This window comes from Ambystoma mexicanum, chromosome 10 (assembly GCF_040938575.1).
Source record: "Ambystoma mexicanum isolate Mex_15411 chromosome 10, UKY_AmexF1_1, whole genome shotgun sequence".
Lineage (NCBI taxonomy): Eukaryota > Metazoa > Chordata > Amphibia > Caudata > Ambystomatidae > Ambystoma > Ambystoma mexicanum.
Genome location: NC_090932.1, coordinates 781,543,840 through 781,563,423, shown reverse-complemented (window position 1 = coordinate 781,563,423; position 19,584 = coordinate 781,543,840). Strand labels below are relative to the sequence as shown.

The 19,584-nt window shown below is 48.7% G+C and overlaps 1 protein-coding gene across 2 annotated transcripts in view; it reads left to right on the top strand.

The window, feature by feature from the left end:
* The window catches only part of CCNL1 (cyclin L1), a 319,029-nt gene that overhangs the window by 122,125 nt on the left and 177,320 nt on the right, over positions 1-19,584 (top strand). For both annotated transcript variants that reach the window (XM_069618436.1, XM_069618437.1), the window contains exon 6: positions 14,434-14,533. In XM_069618436.1, coding sequence (XP_069474537.1) covers positions 14,434-14,533 — 100 coding nt within the window. The remainder of the gene's footprint in view (positions 1-14,433; positions 14,534-19,584) is intronic.

Here is a 19,584-nt window from a genome sequence, read left to right as displayed (position 1 = left end):
ATGCTGCTCGTACGGGAGGGCGAAGAGGCTTCCAATCATTCCATTGACATTGCTGTCGACCTGGCAGAATCAGGCTTTAAGCAAATCAACAATGGCGTAGTGTTACAAAGGCAAGCCTGGCTTAAGTGCACGACGTTCAGACCAGAGGTACAATATAAGGTAATGGATATGCCGTGCGAAGGAGAACACCTGTTTGGGGAGAAAGTGGATGAGGCCTTGAAGGGCATGAAAGAAGATTCTGACACGGCTCGTTCCCTTGGAGCCCTCCAGAGTGGTAGGAATTTTCGTTCCTTTCGTCCTTTCAGAGGAGCATCAGGTAACTCCCGCTTTGGATCATCTAGAGACCGAGGTTTCAGCAGACCCTCCTACTCTTCCCAAGGCTACAGACGTGCAGCCCAAGCTACTCGTAAAGGCAGAGATTACCAAGCTTCCAGATGATGTGGTGCATACTCCTCGTCGACGAAGGATAAACGGGCCAAAAGCCAGCAATGACAACTTACAGGACGTCCTGGGGGCAGTGTGTCTCGTCGACGAGTGGGCGCGCATAACAGACCAATGGGTTTTGGACATGATACATCTGGGCCATTCTCTACAGTTCAAGGGCAAGCCACCACGCATTCAACCGGTGTTCTCGACGCAGCCCCACCTTCAAATACTAATGCAAGAGGTGGCGCTTATGCTGCAGAAAGGGGCTATAGAACTGGTCCTGGTGGCAGAAGGAGGACAGGGAGTGTACTCCCGTTACTTTGTCGTCAAACACGAAGGAAAATGGCGACCCATTCTAGATCTACGAGCTCTCAACAAACTTCTCAAGAATCTAAAATTCAAGATGCTTACACTCCAAGAGGTGATCCGTTCGATACAACCAGGAGATTATTTGTCGTCGCTAGACCTTCAGCACGCATACATCCATATCCCGATGCGTCGACGACGACAAAAGATTTCTACGGTTCGTCGTCGGATGAACCCACTATCGGTTCAAGGTCCTCCCGTTCGGATTGAAATCGTCTCCCAGGACGTTCACGAAATGTCTGGCTCCAGTAGCAGCCTGGTTAAGGAAAGGTCATCATGTGTACCCTTATCTGGACGATTGGCTAGTGAGGGGATTGTCTCCGGAAAGGGCACAGGAAGGTCTGAATGCCACCATGTTCCTCTACAAGGTTTGGGCTTCGCGATAAACTTCGAAAAGTCCTCCTTATCGCCATCAAGGACCTTGATCTTTCTGGGGGCGGAGTTACAGATGCAGTCAGGACTGGTAAAGCCATCCGTCGAAAGGGTTCTGAAACTATAGCAAAAAGCATCGGATTGGAAAGTCGACACGAGAGTGTCAGTGCGAAGGTACATGTCCCTACTGGGGACCATGTCGTCCTGCATACCCTTAATCAACAATTGTCTCTTCATGAGGCTGATTCAGGAATTCTTGGCGGATCGATGGGCACAGAGTCAAGGGCGTTGGTCGGACAAATTGACATCAACAGCACACTCGTACAGGCGCTTCAATGCTGGAGAGTTTCCATAAATCTGACAAAGGGAATGCCCTTGCTGGAACCGTTGTTCCAGATGACACTGGTGACGGATGCTTCTCTAACTGGATGGGGAGCTCATCTGGATTCCTTACAGGTTCAGGGTCGTTGGTCATCGGAGGAGTCCTGCCTTCATATCAATGTGCTGGAGTTAAGGGCGGTGCGTTGGGCCCTGAAATCCTTTCTTCCACGGATAAAGGGGTCAGTGGTACGGATTATGACAGACAACACAACAACCATGTTTTATCTAAGGAAACGGGGAGGAACTCGCTCCAGAACTCTGTGCATTGGGCCCTTCAGCAGAAGATATATCTATTGGCGTTCCACTTGCCAGGAGTCAAAAACGTGCAAGCAGACTCTCTCAGCAGGGAGATGAATCGACTACACGAATGGGAACTGAACGACCAACAACTACACCGTGTCTTCGGGAAATGGGGTCGTCCAACTCTCTATCTCTTTGCGACGAGAGACAACAGGAAATGCCCACAATACGCAAGCAGTTGGCCACAGCAAGGCTCACTAGGGGAAGCGTTCTTTCCCGTGGACGGACACGTTTCTGTATGCCTTTCCCCCGTTTCCGCTCATACGTCGGACGCTACAATGGATCCACAGATATCCATGTCGGGTGATCCTGGTGGCCCTGTACTGGGCCAGACAAGTGTGGTTCTCCAATCTACTCCATCTTTCAGCGGCAGAACCAATGAGGTTCCAGAAAATCCCGAATATTCTGTCTCAAGAGAAAGGGGTTGTTTGGCATCACGACCCGGACAGCCTCAGTCTGACAGCTTGGCTCCTGATTTCTCCGAGTTTGGTACGTTAGAGATTCCAGCGGACTGTCGTCGCATTTTGCAAGCTGCGAGGGCGCCGTCCACGAACGCTTCATATTCATACAAATGGAAGAGATTCTGCATATGGTGCGGCAGTCAACCAGGTTTGGTCCCGCTTAATATCACACCGGAACAACTTCTACCATACTTGCTAGTCCTAGCTCAAAAAGGCTTGTCTGTTTCATCCATAAAAGTGCATCTGGCTGCCATTTCGAGATTTACTTGGAAGAGACATTCAACTCCGTTATTTGGAGACCGGCTGATTAAACATTTCCTTAAAGGATTGTTCTGAACCTTTCCTCCCACGAAAAAGTTTCCTCCAATCTGGAGTCTTCAGAGACACGAGACAACGATTTGTGGCTTATGGCCCTTCGGCTAAAGGTAAACCGATCTCAAAACGAGGACTAGCCCGATGGGTGTCGTCTGCTATTTCCGTCACTCAAAAGCCGGAAAACCGCTGGAGAAGCGCCCAAGGGCCCATTCGACGAGATCCACTTCTTCGTCGACGGCATTGTGGTCCGGAATTCCACTCGGAGATATGTCAGGCGGCTTCCTGGTCGGTACCACACACGTTTACCCGGCATTATTGCCTTGAGCAGCAACATGCTGAGGATACACAGATGGGTCGTGCAGTCCTACGGCACCTGTTTCAATAAGGTAAGCCCCCATTAAGGGGTCACATCCTTCGGCTAATGTACTTTTTAAGTGTGGTGTTTTCACTTAACATACTATGTGTTGTTTTGCCATGATAAATATGCATTATGGTTGTGATATTGGTTTGCATACACACCTCCAATGTTGGGGGATACTGCTATACAATCTATTCTAAGCATGTGAATCCATGAAAGAACCAATGCTGGAGAAGGGAATAGGTTCTTACCTGTAACTCCATTTCTCCAGCATTGTTATCTTTCATGGATTCACATGCGCCCGCCAGCCTCCCCTACGCATGCAAACCAGAGATCCCCATACTACTTTGGGGGCCGAAATCTGAGGGAGCCGCGGGGGCGGGGCTATCCACACCTCTACCTCCTAGTGGCGCTGCCTTACGCGGGCCAAAACGACGTAGATGGGACACAAAAGTGTCGGAAGTTTTCCTATGGAAAATGTCTATATAACTTACCGAGGATTCCCAGCCTGATGACGGGGAATATTCTAAGCATGTGAATCCATGAAAGATACCAATTCTGGAGAAATGGAGTTACAGGTAAACTATTCCCTTCTCCCTAACTGGTCTATCCCTGTGGTTTAATGGACTTGCTATGATAGTGCACAGGGGAGCCCCCCTGTCATGGTACTAGGGCAAGGGTGCAATGTGCACGTTCCACCAGAACGTTCAGCGAATCAGGTGGTTGTGAACAGGGGTCTCAGGAGTGTTTATACAAATGATTCCAGAACCCTGACCAATGCACACATTATTTCTCCTTGATTGAGATTCCAGATTGTCACTTTTGCTTCTTAACTTGGACAATTCAGTTTTCAGATTTGCTGTATCCCGGTCGTGTTGGCCCACTTTGTCCTCCACTACACCAATTCTTGTTTCAGCCTTGTTTATACGGCCACTCTCCTTTTCTGACTTGGACTCAAGTGATCCTATGGTTGCAACTATGTCGTCCAGCTTAACGTTTGATGTGAAGCTGCTCTGCATAGCCGTCAACATGTGGTCTACCTGGGCGCTTTCAGTCGTTGCCGCTGGTGAATTATCACTGGGCTGTGTCATCGACCCTAATGCAGGGGTTTGTGAGCTGGTGAAGGAGCCCATTGGGCCTTTTTAAAAAATTAATTTTTTCTGCACATTTCGTCATTTTGCACAGTTCCCGTTGAAATGAGTCTTCTCCTCTGGGTGCTCAGGTGGTGGTGTGTACCTTTCCGAGGTCAGAATAATTTGTGCCACAAGCTTTTGTTTGCCCCATATTATTTTTGTTTTTGGTGCTGTCCAGCGATATGTTCTCTTGTTATTATCTGTGACCGGCTTGTATTCCCTTTCAGTGCTCGGTATGATCTGGAGTTTCGGGCATTGAGTATATGGGTTTCCTGTAGCCGTGGTATCCTTGCCAAGTTTCATGAACATCAACCAGGTATACAGGATGTTTGTTGACTCTTTAGGTGCTGGGTTGGGGGGGGAGGGAGGGATCTTTCCTCGGGCCCAATCTCCGGGGGGCACTTGCCGATTATTTTCTGTCTTCCCTTAGGGCTCACAATTTCAATGGGGTTCAGTGTGGATGTGTCTGGGTCAATAGGTCTTATTGTTAGCAGGCTGCAGGGTCACCCCTTTTGTGTCCTGAGGCACAGTGTTTCACCCACTGGAGGTTCTATCTTTAATATAAAAAGGGATATTTCGGTGCAGGTACCTGAGATGGTGGTACTCCTCTTCTTTAGTTCTGGGTTGTTAGTGTGCGGGCTCGGTTTTGTGCCCCTACGTCCTGGGATTAGCTTTTGATGACGTTGGTAGGAGGTTCTTTTCCACCCTTATCCAATGGGCTTTGGCTGAGTGGCTGGGTGCTCTTGCCATCAGTGCCATTAAGAAGTACTGATCTGTGGTGTCTGTTTTGTTGGGTTCTCTGGGTTATTACCTTCACCGCATGTGTCGTCTTAGCGACTGTTCGTGTTTGCCCTTTTCAATATCTGCAGCCTCGACATACTGTGCTACTCAGTATATATATAGAGGCCTGCGCCAGGCAGTGGTTTCTCCAGGTCCCCAACCTCTCGGAGCACCAGGCCAGTATGTTCTGGGGGGTGGGAGGGGAGGGGGAGTGAGGTGCTCCAGGGGGCTGTGCGTTACCTTTTTTTTTTTTTTTTTTTTTTATTTATTTTTTTTTTTTGCGCCAGTATTGCGGGCGGAGGGATCCGGGGTCTGCCAGGGCTTGTTGCCCTGTTCCTCCTTTACTATTTCAAGCAGGGTAAGAGTTTACAGCACGATTAGAAGGGGCCCGGTTTTGTTTGTGCATGGATTAAGGTCCTCTTGCTCCTCCCTTTCGGAGTCCGCTGCAGCGCCACACTCAAATCAGAGTTTCTCCCTCACTGCTCAGATGGTGCTCCTTTCTGATGTTATTTTAGTCACCCTGTTGTTGTAGCTACACTTCAGGGCTGCAGCGTCCGTCACCTGCGGCTCCTTACCTTCCACTTCACCCACCATCATGGAATAATCGTCAAACTGGCACATTTGAGGATATTTTTACTTTAGGATTTTGTCTGTGACAGAGCTCTACAGTCAGGCAGCCATTTCCTTCGCTGCTCAACAGCGCCTGACCCTCTCCCCACCCCACCAAGTTGTTTTGACCGCATTGTATTTGCACTATTGATTTGGATTCTGCATAATAAGATTCTGTATGTTATTGATGTCTATTTGATCTATTTACATTCTTCGGATTGGTATACATAGATCATTCTAACCCTTTAAGTGCCATTGTTGTCCCCCCCCCAGTGCCACGGGTTTTTTTAAAAATCGTGGTACCCACCGCAAAACCCGCCCAACATTTTCCCCCGTCATTAACCCCTTAAGTGCCACCGACGAGCCGGCTCGTCGGTGACATTTAAGAGGTTAAAGGACTTTATTTCTTTTCACATGTTTGTACTGTGTATTTTGTACCTAATGACTTGCATCGAATAAAGGTTGTATGAACTATTGCTTATTTTTGTATTTCCATCTTATGATCACCTCCCTTAGTACAAAAGATCCAATGGAAGGATGAACTAGTTACTCCAACTGAATTGCCACACAATTCGCTTCTTCTCTGAAGAGAATTAGGTGGTAGCCTTTGGACAAACAACTTTTACATCTAATCTGTACAAATGCACACTATTTCTCGTTATTGATATTGAGGTTATGGATTTGTTAACCCCAACAGCATTTGATGCACTTATGACAAATGTATCCTGCTCCTTTTAGCTCCTAAAAATGGGTTGGTTTAACAATGAATGTAGTGTGGCTGAAATATATCTCCTGTTTAATTAAAAATACCAAAGCCCTAGGCAAGAAATTACGAAAGCATGAACTATTTGTAAACTTGCAATTACTATGCGCAAGCTTGAATTGGAGAATGAGGCATGGTCCGACCTGATGCAGGCCAGTGCTGGCAATTACTCTTTTGTGATCTAGTGTACCTATGGACCAAAATATAGGAGAGTGAACAATGGTATGGAAACTAACATTAGTGAGGCATGGATTAATCATTTTGGATCATTATATAGCACCTACTATGTGAGTATGGGGCAGGAGCTAGTGCTACTTTAAAGCGGGACAGAAAGCTGGGCTGAGCCCATAGATCCTCTTAGATTTTCATTCCAAGGGGTGAAAGTGGTCATGAGTCCAGACACTCTTGCTGTCCTGGATAGGATGGGATACCTACCGATTTTGGACCTGATAGATTTATGGGCATCTATTTTACACAAGGTGTTTAACATTACAATACCTTCCAGCTAGTTGAAAGCTGACAGTAATTAACCCAGTTTTCCAAAAGGGCTGCAGGAATAATCCTACGGCCTACGGACACATTTCTCACCAGTCCACTCTGGATCTTCAGTCCCACCGAAAAGGGCTGGAGCAGCAGCGGTCACTGTCGGCTTGGCATTCGCTAGAGGGAGCTACAGACGTAGTGTTATTTCTTCTTATGAATGAATCTTCCAGTAATCTGCTTTAGCATCAAGACCCTCACCTTCATGCAGGAGTCCACCCTATCACCATGCATGCAAGTTTCAAACTTTGGGTGGTGGCTTGCAAGGCACTCGTTAGAACTGGATCCAAGCAGACTCCCTGGAGGTTAAAGACCTGAAGTTTTGGTGTCCTCCCTGCATCCTCTCCTCCCAGACACACTGGTGCATCCGGGGGCGGGCTTTCCAATGGTAGCCGGTCGCTCCTCACCCAACCACCATGCTGACACGCGTCCTCTAGTGCAACTGCGACAGCAGCCTGCATGTAAAAATCACAAGAAGTCAGTAGAAAATATCCACAGCCACTCTGACTTGGCACTTTCAGTAGAAAGTTACAGGAGAAGTGCGAAACTGTGTACAATGTGTCCCCTCAGCCCTCCACATAAGGTGGAATGGGGTGAACTCACAAAAGAAAAGTATAGGTAGGGTAAATGGTATGCCCCTAGCCTGGTAACATTGTTAGCACAGGAAAATAAAATTAAACCAAAGAGGGAAGCTCAAGAGGCTACCAGCAACACTGCACAAAAGGTGCTGTGTGCTGCAACAGTAAAATACAGATGCTATTGAAAAAGCTGGATGAAAGCGAACTCCATCAGAAGTAACCAATTCTCAACTTAATCTTCCAGAATACATCTGTATGCCTATAAAAGGGTACTGTTGCATAGTAAGCCCTAAATAATGAGAAACCAGGAGACGCAGGCCTCGAATGCACAGTGAAAAAAACACAAAGCCACAGCCAGCCGTTCCCAATTCCCATTATGCTCCTCCGTCTTAGTTTTTAGGTAACTGAGAAAAGCAATCTCCTTTTGAAGCCTATTCTTCCCTCCCCCCCCCCCCCACCCCCCCAAACACACCACCTGTTGATGGCTGGCTGCTTGGATTTCAAGGAAGATACCAGGATGAGGAACTGGATATACGTGCAGGTAAGCCTTCGCCATTGTGGGATCTTCATTGATATTTCTAAACATTTACCAGAAAACAAATTCTTCCTTCGGAGAATGAAAAGGAAAGCTTAAGCAGTACGTAGCATATGAAAGGAGAAGGTTCACTTTATTCTTGTCAAACGGAACAATCCTTCCCCTGTATAGCAAATATATCAAAGGCAGCAATTGCGCTGTCACCTCACCTTATCTTCAAAGCAGTTTGTAAATGTGTTTCTCAAAGATGCTTGCTTTATTTGAGCCTCATGGCTGGCATCCAAGTCGAAGTAGCTCTTGCAAAGGTAGGCACCGTGTAGCTACTCTCGGATCTATATCTGGATGTTTCTCAGAAGGGCCGCTGGCAACCTCATCCCTGTGGAATGGGTCGTAGGTCTACCTGGAAGATCTTTCAAATGAATTGTGTCCTCCGACATATTCCTCATCTTTGACATGTGTCCACAGCTCGGCTACTTCGGAAATATTTCGGCAGAGGGCGCCCTGCGTCGATGCCGTCGATGTCCCTCGAAGGACTCAGTCGAGGGTGTCTTCATCGGATGTTATAAGTAGCACGCATGGCGCTTGTTGCCTCAGTTCCAATTTTTCTGCAAACGTATCTGCTTCGTAAAACTCAGCGTGCCTCGAACTACTTAGTATTTGCTGTTGCGATTGTTCGATATGTCTTTGTATTCCACTCCGACGCCTCCGTCAGAGTTCAAGAAATGCCAGGACTTTGCCTACTAGATGTCCATCACGGATACGCATGGTCTGCCTGTGGTGCCTCGGCGGGGGCCATGACGCGATGCATGCTCCAAGTGCCAGTCTGACTGGAAAGACCTTGCAGGAACGAAAGGGGAAGCTCAAGGTAGGCAAGGTTTCCAAGCCCCATAAGTCCCGCCCTGCTGGACCTTCGACCGATGAGTCGACAGGTGATGAGGAAGGCCAAGTGTTCAAGGTCCCGTAGTGGTTCCCACCACTCCTCATCGAAGCGCTCAAGGAGAAGGCACCGTTGGTCGTTTTCCTCGTCTTCAGGCGGCACCCCCGAGAGGGTGAGATGCCCATCTAAACTTTCGACACATGCCGAGTGGGAAGCTTTCTGTGTGGAAATGCTTAAACTTTCCAAAAAGCAGGGCAAGGCCCAGTCTGCGCTTTCTGATGAAGCCGGCAGGGGAACGGTCTCGGCCGGATACTCGCGCGCCTTCGATTCCAGGTAGATGGCATGATCCACATCGGGAGCCTTCGAGGCCTCGTCCGGACAAGGTATCCAAGGATCGATCGAGATGTACAGAGAGGTTGCAGTCTTCGTTTCCAGCGAAACCTTCCAAACCCTCGTAGCCTTCAGCGCCACGCCAGTCGATAGTGCCTGTCTGGTCCTCCACCCCGGTCAGACCCTCGATGCCTTTGGCGCTGTTGATGTCATCTGTGCCAATTTTGCCGGCACAGCACCTGGTAGCGGTGGAGCCTCCAAAAAAGGCGGTGTCGAAGTCGGCGACTTTGACTCCTCTGGTTGTTGTACCTGAGAAAAGGTGTACTCCTTTGCCAAAGAAAGACAAAGTCCCTCCACGGCATTTTTGAGGAGGAAGAACATTCTGAGGAGCATGAGGCTCCTTTTGGTCTCCAGAATGCCTCCTATTCGAAGGAGAGTAGGATGCAGGATCTTTGTGATACCTTGCATAATGCAAGTGGTATAGACAATTCTTCTGAGCTGGAGTTCGGCACACCTGACCTGGGGGAGCATGCTGACTCTTACAGACTACTTATTTCAAGAGTTGTGGAGTATGTGGGCTGGTCCAGACCACCTACTCATTATAATCAGGATGATCATACGGACATTTTGGATCAGGGTCGTCCTACAGATTCCATTTTGCCATTTCATGTGGCTTTGCCATTTCATGTGGCTTTGCAGAACAGGGTGGCCAGAAATTGGGGAAACCCCTGGAGAATAATCCGGCGGTGAACAAGTCTGACAAGAACATTCTGCCCTCCCAGTAGCGACCCCAGCTACCTGTCCTCTCACCCGACCCCGGAGAGTCTGGTGGTCCAGGCAGCCACGGCTACCTCGAAACATGCTGTGTACCCTACCATCCCTCCTGATGGGGACAAGCGCGTGGATGAATGGGCGTGCAAGGTATTTTTGGCTGTTAGTATGGCTTTGAAGGAGGCCAACTCCTCCTGTGACTTGGCAAGATTCTCATACACTCTGTGGGATTGCATATCTATGGTGGCTGACCATATTCCCAAAGGGGAAGAAAGGGAAGGCTTCCTAGCTCTTGTTAAGGACGGCAAAGAAGCCATGTGTGAATCCCTTCAGTCTGGGTCGGATGTTGCAGACCGTGTCAGCAGGTCCATGGCTACGAGCACCGTAATGCGCAAATTTGTGTGGTTGCAGAAGTCTGGTTTTACACCAAATGTGCAGGCTATACTCCAGACTTCTGAACATGCCATTTGACGGGTCTCGCCTTTTTCTACAGCAAGGCTGCCGAGAGCCTTGGAGGCTGTCGTGGAGGTCTGCAGCTTTTCAAGTCTTTGGGCGCCGCTGTCCGCAGCCTCCGCATTTTCGTCCTAGCGGACATCAATTGAGGGGCAGATCTTTTCGCTACTACTCATTTGGAAGGGCGAGAGGAATGGCCAGTCGAAGGCCAACGTACGTTTCCTTGTGGTGGACGAGGTAGAGGTGCCAAAGCCGCTCAAGCAGCAGCCTCTTTTCCATCAGGCTCTGCTACTGCCGCTTCAAAACCGCTTTGAGGCATTCCATCACAGCTCACCTGTAGGAGGGGTGGGGGGGGGGGGTTTCAGGCTGTCTCGGCATCTAGGAGAATGGCGAGGCATTACTTCGGATCGACAATCCACCGGGAGTAAACTCTTTGAGGGTTCCAGATCTGCTCCTTGTGCAGGAAATATTAACCCTGCTAAAGAAAGGTGCTATAGAGCCAGATCCAATGCCTGTTGCGGACTGGAACAAGGGCTGGTACTCCCCTTATTTTTTGATTCCCAAAGAGGACTTGGGACTGAGACCTCGGGAAGGACAAATTCAAGATGGTCACTCTCTCAGATCCTTCAGGCCCTCCAACTTCAGGATTGGTTGGTGTCCTTGGACTTGCAGGGTGCTTATTTTCATGTGCCGATCCATTTCAAGCACAGGAAATACCTAAGGTTCGTCGTTGGCGGCTCGCACTATCCGTTTTGAGTCCTGCCATTTGGTTGACTTCCACCCCGAGGGTATTCACTAAACTGATGGTGGTAGTGGCTGCACATCTCAGGAGAGGGGGGGGGCTTCACATCTACCCCTAACTGGACGATTGGCTGATCAGGGCACGTTCTCCCAAACAAGCCTAGGATCATCTCAGTGTTACCCGTCACTCCCTTCACAGACTGGGCTTCTCCCTCAATTTCAAGAAATCCCTTATGATACCTTCCCAACAGCTCCAGTACATCAGGGCTGTCTTAGACACATCCTTGGGGGTGCTCAAAACATTCTCCAGATGGTAACCAAATTGCAAAATGGCCAGTCTTCTTCCAGCCTTCGAATTCTTGAGGTTGCTCGGCATCCTGCCTTTTTCTGGTGCCAGAGGCCTGTCTGAGAATGAGGTCCCTTCAATGGGCGCTCAGCGCTCAATGGTTCCAATTCTCAGACAAGATGTCGGATCACCTTCCGGTTCTGCTCTCACAGGATCTTCTGTGGTGGGCCTGCGAGGAAAACCTCATGAAGGGAGAAACTTTTTGGCAGCCATGGCCGGAGGTAACTGTAGTGACGGATGCTTTCCTCACAGGGTGGGGCGCTCCTACCAATGGTCTGCCATCAGAGGTAGTTGGTCTCCATCGGTGTCCAAACTACACATCAATCTTTTGGAGCTGAGAACAATCTGGCTAGCACTGAAGGCTTTCCTGCTGTCTGTACGGGGGAAGAATGTCCTGATAATGACAGACAACACGGTGGCCATGCATTACATCAACAAAAGGGGAGGCGTAGGGTCACTACCACTGTGCAGAGGCAATGCAGCTTTGGTTCTGGGCAATTCAAGAAGGAATCTCCATAGCAGCAGTTCATCTGGCCAGAGAAAACATGGCGGCAGATGCTCTGAGCAGGAAGGGCACTGTCTCCCATGAGTGGGAAATGGCTCTGGAAGTCCTTCAAGAGGTATTCGCCCTCTGGGGGACCCCGCATGTGGATCTGTTCGTGACCGGTGCCAACCGGAAGTGCGAGCAGTACTGCTCAAGGGAATTTACCTCGGAGAGGAGCTCTAGGAGACACGTTTGTGGTGGATTGGGAATTCCTGCTACTGTACGAGTTTCCTCCAGTCCCCGTCATTTCTCAAGTCCTCAGGAGGTTAAGACGGTTTGGGTCCTGCATGGTCCTAGTTGCTCCGGATCTTCTGACATGTCCATCTGTCCTCTGATGCCTCTTCCCCAGAGAGCATCTTCTCTCGCGAGAGGAAGGTCGGGTTCTCCATCCAGAGGTCAAAACTCTCAACCTTCACGCTTGGTTTCTGAAAGGTTGAGATGCAAGGATTGGGACCTCCTGGATGACCTAATGGAGGTGTTGCTTTCAGCCAGGCGGCCGGCAACAAAGTCTCAGTAATGTTGCCGTTGGAATAACTTCTGCGACTGGTGCAGAGAAAAGAATGTTAATCCTTTTCACTGTTGAACTCCGGATGTTCCATCCTTTTTACTGTCTTTAGCCCACAAGGGTCTTCAAGTGGGTACCATTAAAGGTTATCTAGCAGCGCTCTCCTTCATTAAGCGCTCATCTGAGGAATGCTCTTATTTTAAGATTCCATTGGTTACTCAATTTCTAAAGGGTTCACAAATATGTTCCCACCTTCACCGTTTCAGGTTCCTGTTTGGGAGCTTAACTTGTTCTTAAAGTTTCTGATGGGTGCTCCATTTGAACCTTTGCACTCATGTCCATTGAGGTTGTTGACCTTTAAGACTATTCTATGGGTTGCTCTTATATCTGCACGTAGAGTGAGTGAGTTGCAGGCACTTTCTTCCAAGCCACCTATTGTTTTCCACAAGGACATAGTTGTGTTGAGTCAGACCCTCCTTTCTACCGAAGGTAGTTTCAGACTTTCATTTGAGTGAGAAGATTGTGCTACCTACCTTCTATCCTCCTCTGCATCCTAGTAAGGAAAAGGAAAGGCTTCATAGGTTGGACCCTAGGAGAGTTTTAAGCTTTTACACTTGGAGAATGTCCATGGTGAGAGTGGACGACCAGCACTTTGTGGGGTATACAGGGCACAAGCTAGGCCAGGCTGTTTCTAAACGGACCTTGTCTAGGTGGATCATCCTCACTGTTTCTGAATGCTATAGATTGGAGGGCAAGGACCCTCCTGAGGGTTTGCATGCTCATTCCACCAGAGGCATGGCTACGTCGACAGCCCTACAAAGTGGTGTCCCTATCAAAAACATCTGTGATGCTGCAACATGGTTTTCGATACACGTTTACTAAGCATTATTCCCTGGATACTTCCCATGCTCAGGATGTGGCGTTTGGTAAGGCAGTGCTTTACTCTGCCCTTTAAATTCTAATGTAAAAATTCTTCACCCTCCTCCAAACATGGATACTGCTTTGGGAGTCTGTCAAAGATGAGGAATACGTTGAAAAAACAATCTATTAGAAGAACAGGATACTTGCCCCTGGTAACGTTCTTTAGGCTGGATGTTCCTCCAACATATTCCTCAACGCCCGCCCAACCTACCCCGCTGTAGAATTTCCCATGCTATTGCAGCTTTCGTTCCAACAATGTGAAGTACGGTCAGGGCTGATTTGTGGCCACTTCTGATACATGAATCGAACAGAACTGAGGCAACGGGTGACGTGCGTGCTATCCGATGAAGTCGCCCTCAACGGGGGCCTTCGAGGGACATCGACTGGACTCCATCGACGCAGGGCCACCTCTGCCGAAAAATTTCCGAAGCAGCCGAGCTGTGGACACTATATGTCAAAGATGTGGAATATGTTGGAGGAACATCCAGTCGAAAGAACATTACCAGGGGGTAAGTAACTTGTTCTTGTTTGCCTTGTGGTAAGATAGTCAAATGTACAGAGCTTTCAATATAGAAAGATAGTTTGGATCCAGCAAAACTTTTAAGATTAGAAGCATAATTGACAGAACTAAGTAGGTCAGGAAGAGTCACCAACTCTGTCAATCTTGTATCTGAGAGCGTACTTGTCGGAAGTAAAGCTATTTGGGGAACACATCTTTGGAGGGTTTCATTCTGTAATAGCAGACTGATGTACTCTGATCGATGAAAATTGCAAACCTGATTTCTCCAGATCCAAGAGGTGTGTAGTGTAGGACGCTTCACTGCAAATGAAAAACTTGAGCGAGATGGGCTTAAAAAATGTGTTGAATTTTCATGGTCAGCCTTAATTTGGAAGCTGATCTGAAGTTCCTGCACATGCCAGGATGATGAAGCGGGTTTAAATGCAATTAACTGGTCTTTTCTATGCATAATTAACTGTTTTACGTTGCTTAAAGCAATATACCCATTTACCAGTTTTTTCTTTTTCAGGAACTATATGAATGACTGTCTACGAACTAATGTATTTGTGCGCTTTCAGCCTGAAACAATAGCATGTGCTTGTATTTATCTTGCTGCTAGAGCTCTCCAGGTATGTTTTGTCATGATTTTAATCTTTTGCTGTTTTCGTGTACTGAATCTAGGCTCAAGTTCCTGTTGCAAATTCTAATGCGATGCATGCTTTAAGTTTTTAGACTTAAGTTTACTTGTTTTTGTGACCATTTATATTGGCTAGTTCCTAGTGTTTTTTTGGAGTGATGGAATTGGGCAATCTATTTGAGCAAAATCATCAGCCAACAAATAATTTTTCGAGTTTTGCTGTTGGTCATTTGCAGCCCTGGTCAAAATTACAATTCTGTCCTTCTGCCAAACACTGTTTAATTGTGCTTTACACTAAAGTAGAGCCTATTCTCCTTTTATCAAGTGAAAGCCTTTTTGGTTTGATACAGCGGCAGTTCTGTTTCTGTGGTAGTTGTACTTATTTGTGAATTCATTGCGATAGGGCTTAATTTTTCACAAACAATTGGGCAGAATTTCCAGCGGTTACTTGGCAGAAGATTAACAGAACACACAGGATTCCAATTGTGAAGTCTGAGTCTGTAGAGGATACAGACTTGGTCAGTGACATTCCTCATAAGAAAATGTCTGTGGGACAGTTTATTCCTTTGTTACAGTCCAAAAGCACGCGCATCAAACTCTTTAATAACCCTCCTCACTGACTGGAGCATTGAATCCACGTATTGAGAAATTATTCAGACCTGCTCCTACTGACCCTTTGTATGTAAGGAGCCACCATAAACCCGATTCTCACATGAATATGGGCAGTAACACCACTAGTGTCAGCTGCAGTGACTCTTGATAAAGCAAGAAGCTGTATGCCTTAGGTAATGAGGTCTTCACTTCTGCAGCGTACCAGGTCAGAATTTTACCACTCTATTAGCAAGCTATAATCGAGCACGATTGGTGTACTATCCAGGAACAACTAGACTCCGTTCCAGAAGCCTTTTGTTTGCAAATTCTATAAATTGTCAGATGGCAAACAAGTGGCCAAACCTTATTAAAAATTTTTAGGACACCACAGGGAGGATGGTGGCAGAAGGCACACTACTCGAGTGACACTCTTGGCTTCCTATTGGACTCAAGTTGGAAACTCAGGCTGATCTCCTTAACATGCCGTAGAGAGCTATGTATTTTGAAAAGCAGTAGATGCTTTAGAAAATGTGAAAAAGAACATGATACTTAAAAGACATTAGGGCAAATTTCAAATAGCCCTTATGTTCAACATGGGCCTTTTAAAACTAGCTCATCCTTTTTGGTGGGAAAAGCTACCCACGAACATCCCAGTCAGGTTACAGTCAGTCTGTTTGGGATCTATGTCCTACCCATGGTATTGCTCTCAATCACAATCCACCCCTTTACAGACCACCTTCCAATGGGGTTATAAGCGAAGAAGCAGTCGTGTTAGGGGTGCAGCCAAAAAAGGCTCCACAGCTCTGAAAAAACAATGAAGTATCCAGTTTCAGGTTCCCTCCCATGGTTCCTCGGTACCCTGGTAAGGGAGGTGGGGGTCGTATTTCTCTATTCACCCACGCATGGGAGGGAATGGCAACAGACCAGTGGGTGCTGCCGACTGTGTCCAAGGGATACTCCATAGAGTTGCTACCATCCGCCAAGACACAGGAAAATGTTGCCAGAGCATCAGCTAATTCGTCAATCCTAAATTCAGTCTCTATCCTTTGAGGAGGGACTTGCTCTATTGCTCCTTTGAGTAGCAAACGAGGGTTTTTTATTGAATATACATCCTTGTACCAAAAAAGAACTTACTGTGCGCCCTGTTTTAGCCCTCCGCACAAGTCAAACCGCAAACATGTTGGATGAGGTAATGACACTTAAAAAACTTTAAAAAAATAAAAAAAAGGCTTACATGATTTCAATGTTGCTAGCGCACCAAAAGTACCTGCGCTTCCAGATAGGGGGGACATGCAATGCCAATTCAAAGTGCTTCCCTTCTTCATAGCCCCAGCGCCAAGGGTGTTTACGTGGTTCTCCAGCATGGGGTCTGGCATGAATTCACATGCTCATGAATATTCCCCGTCTGGCTGGGAATCCTCGGTAAAGAAAAAATCAGTTTAATTTCTGAACTATCTTTCTCCTAACAGCCAATCACTGAGCTCTGGGTCGTACTGTCCCCAGCCAATGACTGCCCTCTAGCTAAACTCCTCTCTGGCAGCCATCTTCAGATTTTTACCGCACGTTCAAGTGTTGGGAGTCCTCGTGTTTAGCTCTTCAGCTTTTAATGCTTTTTTTTGTTGTTTTTTTTAACTTTTTTGGAAGAGTTTACTGTATTTTCTGGTCAATCGAGCCTTGTGCTCCATCGATCAACCCTCAGTTTAACGGGGACCTGTTTTTTGGATTCTTCAGTGCCCCTCAAAGACAGATTTCAGCGAGTTTCTTCGTGGAGGATTCCAAAAGCTTCTTCAGGCCTACGCCGTGTGGACCATGTCGGAGGAGAATTCAGCCCCGCTTTTTAAGCTTTGCTCCGACTGCGGCCAACGGAATGTCTTCTCGGACGACAGGCCTTCCCAGTGCCTTTACTGCCTGTACCTGGCAAACAAGGAGGAAGATTGTGCGGTTTGCCAGGAGATGCTGCCTCGCACGCTAAAGGATTGGCATAGGCGGCTGAAGGAGTGGCTACAGGCCAAAGCCCCTGCTCTGGGTGGGTCCCAGCAGCATGCCTCTCCCAAGTCCAAGAAAGCTGAGCGGGCTTCTAAGACCTGAGGGAGGGGCACCAGCAGAAGGCTAAGCACCATGAGTCCACTGCCCCTTGGGAGCACCATGCCGGTTTCTCTAATCTGCGGCCACTACCATCAAGGCTGCCAACGCCCTCACCATCGTAGCACGCTACGACCGAGAGCTGTGGTTTAAGATCGCTCCCATCCTGGACTTGTCAGAAGGGTTGGAGATTCTGCAGGAAGGCGAGGTGGCGTCAGACCACGCCATCACGGTGGCCACGAACATCGACGTGGGGTTCTGCCAGATGGGCAACAGCGTTTGCCTTCATTGTCGTGGCTGGCTCAGGGCCACCAACTTTGCCAGGATGTTCAGATGAGTGTTTTGACATGTCCTTTGACGGGGGCATCCTCTTTGGGAAGGCCATAGATGAGCCTCTACAGGCCATCAAGGCTGACAACGAGACGGTACATGCTGTGGGCACTCTTAAACGGCAGCGGCCATCCTTTCGGCCCTCAGGAGGCAAGTCCCAAGGATCTTACAAAGGTTTCGGCGGGAACTCTTACTACGCCAGCCCTCCCGCTCCTCGGCCCAGGAAACCAACAGGGGCAGTTCCAAGACGTTTGGAGGTCGAAGTCGACTGACACAAATACATCGGGTCCCAAGGTTCTGCATGGTCACTCTTCAGCACATGCTTTGACAGCTCGAAGAGGGAGACTTTCTGTCGTTGCTGAAATTGGAGGATGCATACTTTCACATTCCATTCCACAAGGGACACAGCAAGTTTACCAATTCAAGGCCCTTTCATTCGGACTGAAGTCGTCACCACGGGTCTTCACCAAGGGCCGGTGGCGGCGCATCGGCGACTAAAAGGGATTTACGTCTACCCATACTTGGGCGACTGGCTCATCCCGGCCAGTTCAAAGGACATTGCTCTCAACCACACGGCGAGGCCCGTCCGCTTACTGGCAGATCTGGGGTTCGCTGTGAACTATGCACAGTCCTGCTTGACTCCAACGCTGGACGCGCTGTTTCTGGGATCCCGACTCAACAGTGTCGTGCCTGGCGTCACCATCGGAAGAGGGTAGCGGCCATCTTGGGCAAGGTGCAACGGCTGTTGGCACTGAAGATCGCCACAGTGAGGACCAACAAGTCTCTGTTGTCATGCATCTCTCATCCGACTCTGCAGGCTATGGATGCATCCATTACAGGAGTTCTTCGACGACCATTGGATACAAGTGTCAGGAAGCTTCCAGGACAAGAACACTTCACGAGAGCTTCCGTCAAGCGATAAGGTGGTGGGCCGTGTGCTCTCATCTGCCCGGAAGGTGCAGATTTCCAGACCCCACCGCACCAGGAGACTGTCACGACGGACACCTCCGTGCAAGGATGGGGAGCTCACGCCGGAGGAGAAGTCGTTGCACATCAACGGGCTAGAGCTTCGAGCAGGGTTTTGGGCCCTCAAGTCCTTTCTTCCGTCCCTCAAGGACAAGGTGGTGCGGGTCTTCACGGACAATACCACCATGAAGTTTTACATCAGGAAGCAGGGGGGCACCAGATCGCCAGCGCTCTCCAAAGAAGCGCAGGACCTATGGCACTGGGCCGTCTCCCAGAGGATGTTCCTCATTCCATTTCATCTGGCAGGCGTAAAGAACACTGTTGCCGACTCTCTCAGCAGGCAGCTACGCTCGTGCCATGAGTGGGAACTTCGGCAGGACCAAGTGAACCGCCTGTCCCGCAGATGGTGCAATGCCCAGATCGATCTGTTTGCGACAGCGACTAACACCAAGTGCTGAAGGTTCGCCAGCAGGTTTCCCCAGCTGGGGAGCATAGGCGACGCAGTTTCATTCCCCTGGGACTGCCTGTTTCTGTACGCGTTCCCTCCGTTGCTGTTGCTTCTACGACTCAATCAACTCAAGACGGTCCCGGTGCAAGATGATCCTCTTCGCACTGGTGTGGCCGATGCAGACCTGGTACCCGGACCTTTTCAGCATGTCGGCGTCCCCTCCAGTCAAGCTTCCGGTGGTTGCAGATCTTCTCCCCAGGGAAAGAGGTGCAATTCTGCACCACAAACCAGGATCGCTGTACCTGAAGGCCTGGCTCCTGTAGCGTTCGAGTTCGGGGGCTACGATCTCACATCAGACTGCAAGGAGGTGCTTGCCAAGGCCAGGGCATCGTCTAATCTAAAATGCTACAGACCTAAATGGAAGAGGTTCGCCGTCTGGTGCCGTGCACAGAAGATCGACCCTCTACGAGTCACAGCTGCGCAGCTACTACCGTATTTGCTGTCATTGGCCAAAGCAGGACTGGCCCATGCCTCCATCAAAGTTCGTCTGGCGGCTATCTCCCGCCACACCAGATCGCCGGGACGGTCGTCGTTATGGTCACACCGTCTGGTTAACAAGTTCGTCA